General features: G+C 39.6%; 1 protein-coding gene across 1 annotated transcript in view; it reads left to right on the top strand.

Moving 5' to 3' along the window:
• The first annotated feature begins 7,399 nt into the window (after window positions 1-7,399).
• LOC145978678 (nose resistant to fluoxetine protein 6-like) overlaps window positions 7,400-8,344 on the top strand; it is a 62,181-nt gene continuing 61,236 nt past the window's right edge. The window contains exon 1 of the mRNA XM_083111454.1: window positions 7,400-7,742. Coding sequence (XP_082967580.1) covers window positions 7,409-7,742 — 334 coding nt within the window. The 5' untranslated portion in view covers window positions 7,400-7,408. The remainder of the gene's footprint in view (window positions 7,743-8,344) is intronic.

Raw genomic sequence — 8,344 nt, forward strand, 5'->3', positions numbered from 1 at the left:
TTAGCCGATGCGTAGCAAAGTATTTTAGGAACAACACTTGAAAAAAATTCTTGTAGGACTAACTAATGAAAAATTTCTTTGTAATCGAAGATCATAATACCTTTTAAGGTGTGGTAATATTATAATGGGATTGAGATACGAAACTCTCGGATCCGGATCCAGATCCTAAACTTTCGGACCCGGAACTTTCGGATCCGGAACCGAAACTTTCAGACCCGAATCCGGATCCGGAAATTTCGGATCCGGATCCAGATCCGTAACTTTTGGATCCGGATCCGGATGCGAATGGATCCGGATTTTTCGTATCCGGATCAGTTTGGCCATTCCTACAATAAGGCACACTAACGAGCAAAAAGTAGTGTTTCTCCTTTACACGACGTTGTAATTAATGTAATAACAACTTCCAATTTGAACATAATTAGTTTGTTTTTTTGAAGCATATAATTCTTAACTATGCAGATGTTTGAGTATGAGTGGACACAGTGGCGGTGATTGGATTCCAAAACTGGGTAGATAAGGTTGAGCATAGTGCCGGGGCAAAAATGGCAAAAAAAAATGGTGGGGGCGGTTCCGTCCCCCCCTAATCGCCGCCACTGGGTAGGCATTCACCAACAGCAATCGAAAGCATGGTCTTCGAGATTACACCAAAAAGCATATGATGTTTCTCCTAGGGAGTTTACTGGAGGAACCCCGATGGTGTTGTTTTAAAACTGTCGCCTTGTAATCAAGGGATGCCGGGTTCGATACTCGACGGCACATCGCGCACCTTCAAACTGTAGGTCCAGCCCTGATTAGCATAAAGTGGACTTAAAACAAAATTTTATTGTTGCAAGTTACAAGTGACACGACACGGAAGTCGGTAAAAAAAAAGAGGATCCAATGCGCATGCGCAAGCAACAGAGCGAGGCCACGCGGCGCACGCTATTGACAGAAGCGACAAGCGACATGTTCAGCTTGTCCTGTCGCTTCGATTGATTGATTTGGTATATTTTACTTCGTTTTTCTGCTATTTTTAGCTAATCGCGAAGATGGAGATGATATGATGAAATTTGATGAAGGGACACTCCCAAAGAACATCAGGCCGGGATTGGAACCCTGTACTCCTGGTGGTACGGAGGTCGACCATGCGAAAGGTCTGTATTTTAAATCGACGAGAACATCCTGTGCAATATGCCCCTAATTTCATATCTGGCTTGTAATAATTACTAATCATTCACAAGAAATACAGTGGCACGAGAGAAATTAATTATTTTTATTAAGAGTTTGAGAAAAGGCAAGTTGGATTCAATTTTTTCACTTTACAACTGGCTCATGGAAGTACATATCATACACGTTTATTGAAATTAGAGATGATGAACATCTTACACCATATTCTTATAAACAACCTCGCATCATGTATTACCATAACCAAAAAGACATATGAATTAAAATAATGTTATGTGTTTTGATGTTTCAATAGCAACGCCTCTTGACTTTACAGCTCTCGCCATGGCGAGCCATAGTCCTAAGTCATTAAAGGTATCTTCACTCGGATTCAGGTCCGGGGAACGTTGTGGCCAGTACTTTACAGGCAGCAGTCGATCAGATTAGATCAATTCTATCGAACGTTGTCGTCCATAAAAATTAAAATGTGTGCTCTGACGTACACTAACCTCACTTAGTTCTCCGGAAGTTTGTTTCTTTATACAGCACATTTGCAGAAGATACAATTCAACCTACGAGTCTATCAAAATACACTGTATAAAACACATCTTATTACTAACTTCGTTGTCCGATCATGCCTGTAAGTTTGAAATGAGTGCCAGTACACAAAACGAATGGAAATGAAGTTTGGAAGAAAGAAACTTTGCATATCCTTCTCCATTTGTGCTCTGCTGTTTCCTGTAGTTTATCGATATTGACTGTTGCATCTTAATCTTAATGATGAGATTCAATGTTCAGTCCCTGTGGCAAGTCAACAATTTTTTGCTGTTACGATTAACCTTGCACTACAAGAAAGAAACCCAAGAAAAAGATAATAACATGTTTATTCACAATATATGCAAACTCTGTTCTCTGCACAGCTTTCTGGCATGTTATTAAGTAGCAATTAGAACAAAAATTATATTCATAACATTCAAGGACTACAATAATCTCGACTAAAAATGTCATATCCCGAAGCATTTGTATTTAACATCCAAAATATTGCTTGCACTGGTAAAAGTTTTGCAGTCACCAGTGCACTTTTTCTTCAACATTCTTGTCGAACACTTAATTATCGAATCAAGTATCTGTAATGTAGAACGATAACAAAATTGTTAAATAAGAAATTCCATAAGTTGGGTAATAATCTCTTGCAGAAGCTTTGCCAGCGGAGCATATATTTTATTTTCTTATTTCCTTTTATTTTCTCTCGTTTGTGTGTTCATAGGTTGTATTCAAGGTCAGAAAAGTTAACTACCACTTCTTCGTCTCTAAGGTCTGATCATTATTGCAAAAATTGTTTCTTTTATCTCCATTTTATGCTCAGATAGGTTAATCCAAAGTGAGAAATCAAAGAGGTGGGGCACAGAGGGCATTTCACACCCACCAACAATCTTATCCTAAACAATTCACCTACCAAAAACTTCCTGAGGTGAGAGAGTTTTTGTTTCACAACAAAGATAAGTAATTAGTTTTTGACTTCAAATGCACTTTGCTCAGAATACAATATCAAACTTCTGAGAATACAATACCTGCACATTTATCTTTGTTTGATTGAGTTTTAAGTCCACTTTATACACAGGGGACTGGATCTACAGTTTAAAGTTGAATCCTATTCACCATGTTCCTCCAAGAGTATCGAACCCGGAACCGAATTTAGGTAAAAATGGCAACGGAAAAAATGGCAAAGTGAAAATGGCAAGCGGAAAAAATGGCAAAGGGAAAAAATGGCAAAAGGAAAATATGGCAATGGATAAAATGGTAACGGTAGAAATGGCAAGAATAGAAATGGGAAATGAAATATATTCTGGTTTTATGTGAAAATTGAGAAATTATGTCTAGCGTTGCATCATTTGTAATTAAATATAATATAATTTTTATGTCTTAACACTGTCTTTGAATAGATAAATTGTATTTGATGTTCCCAAAAATTATTATTATGCCGTTTAAATTCTTCATTCTTTAATGTGGTAGAACTTGCGGCTCCTATAAAATTACTATAAAATCACATGTTAATGAAAGGTGACCTTTGTGAATAATTTCAAGCATGTGAAATGAAACTTGGAGGGCAGCATAGCAGGTGTTTTAATTTTGACTGAAAACAAGTTTACATCTTGCGCGCACCTGCTGACCAATCACACGTGTTTAATACAAGTATGACTTCACCCCAACCCTTATCTACCCCCAGCACTAATTTGTGTCACTCATTCCGCTCAGGTAGACGAACTTGTTTACTTCGAAATGGAAATTGTTAGATCGCAGAAAGGTGGAGAGAAGCTCTTTTTCCTAGGATACGCGTATACAAAACAGTCTGATCTGAAGAATGTTATAAGGTGGAGGTGTGCTGACAGGAACAAATTCAAGTGTCGAGGAATTTTAAAAACAAATTCATGTAAACAAAATCCTGTGAACATTCATTCCATTTTAATGTAGTCAGGTCAACATAAATAGGTATTTTCAGAAGTTAGTCAAGAGTTTACTTTATGACTAGGAACACAGTCCTTTCTTAGATGATTAACAGATTCCTTATTAATCATTTTTCTATCGAAAATATGTCTTCTTGGCATTATGTTCAAAAAGTTTATTAATTTGCTCTTTTTGTTTAAAATATGTTCTTGATTATAACATAAAATCTCTGTTATGTTTCTTTTAAAAAAAACGCAAATGTGTTTTCTTGATTTTATTAATTTAATAGTAAATACAATATTGAAAGGGAATTTACAGGACAACTATTTTCTCTTTGCAGGCTTTACTGAGCAAGTGTCAGGGCTTCGGTTGCCATCTCTCCCCAGTGAGCGTTGTCTGTGATTTCGAAATTGCAGTTCACAATGCAGTGCACAACAAGTTTGGACATAGTGTTGCCATATGGGTGTTTCTTTCATTTGCGACAGAGTACTTGGCGAAAAGTACAAGAACTTGGGCTCTCGACCATGTATAAAGAGAAGGAGCAGTTTTCTTTATTTTGTTGTCAAATTGATTCTCTGGCTTTTTTGTCATGTCCAGATGTGATCTCCGGCTTGAAGTTCCTTAAAGAAATTGCTCCTTCTGAGACCGAAGAACTGGTAGACTACTTTGACGCGACTTATGTATCGGGAAATTTCAGAAGAGTTGGAACACATGTTGACAACTCGTTGAGGCTCAGAAGCGTCCCTCCACGCTTCCCTCCTCAAAGGAAGAAGAATAAGTCTGTAGCAGTCGTATTCTGATACTTTTTTACGTTCATGCAATCATGTAAGATTGATTTCGAACTGTACCACGAACATTTTATTAGGATTGGTAACCTTATTCGGTAATATAGTGTATAAATTATCATAAATTAATTTCACACGTATCAGGTATTGCATTCTTAAGAACCTGATGAATACTCTTTACAATTTACATGTGAATTAATTATATCAATTATTTATCATTTGCTTTTTGTTTCTTCTTGTCGGCATTTTTACTTTCGCCATTCTCACTTTTGCCATTTTTTCCGTTTGCCATTTTTTCCGTTGCCATTTTTTCCCTTTGCCATTTTTTCCGTTTGCCATTTTTACTTGGCCATTTTTTCCGTTGCCATTTTTTTTTTTTTGCCATTTTTACCGAACACCCTGGAACCACTTGTTTACAAGGCGACGACGTTACCTTTACGCCATCGGGGAGGCCCAACTACATACATCTCTAGGTAAACTTAGAGTGGATATTTTATTGCATTATAATACCCAGTCGTGGCATAAGTTCTGTTACAAAGTGATCGCCTGTTTGCCGGCACTGCAAACCCACCACGATCTAGTCGCAAGATGGTAAAAGACACGTAGGTGTTCCCTGTTCAAACTTCGTGTAGTCAGTAAGACCTACGAAAGTGTGTAAAATGGACGTCGAACAGAAGCGTGCAGCAGTGGTTGCCTTGTGCACGGCAAAGAAGACGCCCGCTGAGATTTTCAAGGACCTAAAACATCTGGGCATTGACAGATTATTTGTTTATCGCACGATCAAAAGGTTTGCTGTGACCAATGGAATTTCTGACGTGGTCGCCCGCGGTCAGTCCGCACACCAGCTCTCGTCAAAGCCGTCAGGGAACGAATTCGATGGAATCCCTGTCGCAAGAAGCCTCCCCTTGCAATGCAGATGAATGCGTCGACAAGAACAATGTGCCGCATCATTAACGAAGACCTTAGACTCAAAGGACATCGACGGACAACTGGGCATTTCCTCACAGCAGACCTACAGCGTAAGCGACAGCGGAAAGAAAAGGTACTCTTGCGCCGGTATGGTCGAACCAGCCACAGAAGAATTCTTTTTACGGACGAGAAAATTTTTGACGTAGAGGAATCATATAACCGCCAGAATGATCATGTGTACGCTCGGAGTGCTCAAGAAGCTAAGCAGAAGAAGAAATGTGTGCAGCGTATCCTTCATCCTGCATTCATCATGGTGTGGTTGGGCGTTAGCTTTGAAGGCGTCACAGAGCTGCACTTTTGCGAGAATGGGGTTGAAACCACTGCAAAACTGTATCAAGATAGCATCTTAGAGCCTGTGGTGAAGCCCCTCAACGAAACCATGTTCCATGGAGAGGATTGGACGTTTCAACAAGACTCGGCCCTGGCACACAAAGCGAAGACCACCCAGCGGTGGCTCAGGAACAATGTGCCCAACATCATAGCAGCTGATGATTGGCCCTCGAGCAGTCCTGATTTGAACCCACTGGACTACAAACTATGATCTGTGTCGGAAGGCAAGGTCTGTCAAAAGCATCACCCTGATTTGGAAAGTCTGGAACGGACCTTGACGAAAGCAGCCGCTGAAATTCCGATAGAGATCATCCGTGCCGCAATAGATGCATGGCCAGACAGACTTCGGGCTTGTGTCAAGGCAAAAGGTGGCCATTACGAGTGAATGCTGTATTACTGTACATCTGAGAGGCACAATAAAGCTCTTTGACCTTTAAGTTGTCAACCTACGCATACTGTGTTTTATTTCTACTCCCTGGCATTTGTATTAGAATTTATGGCACAACTAGACAGAAGCAAATATGCATATATTGTTTCAAAACGCTAAGAAATTACATTTGAAGATAGTAAAGTACAATATTTTCTATTATTATGTCTACTATAGAGAAACATCGAAAGCTTGGTGAAATCTGATATGATAACTTTAACGAAGGCCACAGAATCATCCTTCCGCTACCAAACACTTTTCGTTATCTTCCTTTGGCGACTATCTTCATGGTACAGACATGAGACGTTAATTAAAACTTGGTAAAATTTAGTGGAATGAAATGTCATAAATTATAGTAATGGCTTTTTATTCCAAACAATCAATAATATTTGATCTACTGATATGTCGATAAGTCTTGCCATGCTGTTGTCTTTTCACAGTAAGGCTAATCGGGACTGGACCTACAGTTTAAATTGGGATCCCAACCACTGTGCAATGTGCCTCCACCGGGTATCTAATCCTGAACCCCTTGATTACAGTGTTGCCATGCACAATGGATTTCTCTGACATGGTACTTATCAGCAGTAAACTTGTGTGTATTATGTAATGTACACACACAGAAAGTAACGCTCGGCCAGAAAATTACAATGGATATTATCGCGTAGATGAATAATATTAACTTTACACAAAGACTAATAATGGAACTAAGGAGAAGTTTGCAGATTCAAATTTTTAAACTTTTAATCATGGAAAACAACAGGCCGTTCTTCTACGTGAACTCGAAACACTGTTAGGCTACAAATTTCTGACTTGTACAGAGCACTCTAAAATCACCAGATCTCGCCTGATTTTGGAAGAATCGCGAAATTAAGTTCTTGTCAAGATTAAAATGTTAGAAGACGATTCCCACAAGAATTTCCTTGTAGAAAAAGCATAACGGGTAGGGTACGACATGGTTAATGCACGCATGCTATAAATACTGGATTTTTCCCACGATGAAGAACGAACTGAACTTGAAAAATCTCAAGATTCGCTTCAACAGTTCATAGTCCAATGTCGTCCTAATCGGAGATGTCTAGGCTGGTTAATATATTCCAGTAATTTGCAACGAACTACGTATGAACTGCGCAACTATTCTTTTCACCGGTTCAGCAAAGTTTTTCCAACGAAAGGTTTCATAATTTCATGACCTTCACGCGTTCTAAGTAAATATCATGCTTAGAAATTATATGTGGAAATGTTGGATGGAGGTGTTAGAAGCGTTTGGAAGCATAAGTCATTCTGTTTCGTTTGTTCGAGAAGGGCAGACATGGATGTGTCTTCTAGATCTTCCAAGAGTCAGTTCAAGATGATTACGACAATAGTCACCTTGACGTTCACTCTTACAAGTGCCTTTGAGGAATCATGTTCGCGTGTACTACATCCAACAAACACGTCGGCTGATCTTTCCTTCGATGTTCCTCTTCTTTCTGCTCCAGAGCATAAAAGAGACAGATTGGAAGCTGCAGCAGAATTCATCGACTTCAATCTGCCAGTGTCAGACTTTGTTCCATCATCGGACGCGGTCGGCAATGATCTCTGCAGGAACCACAGTCGGATATTCCTGCAGGAGTTGAAGAAATTCACCCTGTGGGCAGTTCAAAGTGAGTCACACTCTTGAAGCATGGTAACAATGGTCCCATTATTGTTGGGACGTTCAAGACTGTCTTTCTTTCCTCTACAAATCTCCTAGACCACACTAGATCAATTGTGGGTTCCATTCAAGTGATAAACGTACACAGTGTTCCACTCGTAAGGGGCCCGGAAAAAGTGTTATAAAACTCTTAATAAAAGAGGATATGAAACCAAATTTGTACATGACATACCTTTATGGTTGAGAAATGGAGGTACATTACAAGAAGTGCTGGAAATGACCTACCCCCACCTGTATACACAGTTCAACACGGCGCTGTATGTTCGTGAAGGTGGGCGTGTTCTGTGGATTATCAAAGCGGCGCATCGTCGGACCAATTTTTATTGACACTACTGTTAACAGTGATGTGTACCAGGTATTGTTTCATGAATTTGTGAACCAGTTGGATGACGAGGGACTGACACGTGGCTGGTACTAGCAAGATGGGGCAACATGCCACACGTATGATGCGAGTATGGTTGCGGTGGAATCATTTTTCCCTGACCGAGTGATTTCGAAAGGACTATGGTCTACAAGGTCACCGGACTTGAACCCCCTGACTTTTTTCTGTGG

The sequence above is a fragment of the Lepisma saccharinum genome, chromosome 25 (genome assembly GCF_977018435.1).
Source record: "Lepisma saccharinum chromosome 25, izLepSacc3.1, whole genome shotgun sequence".
Lineage (NCBI taxonomy): Eukaryota > Metazoa > Arthropoda > Insecta > Zygentoma > Lepismatidae > Lepisma > Lepisma saccharinum.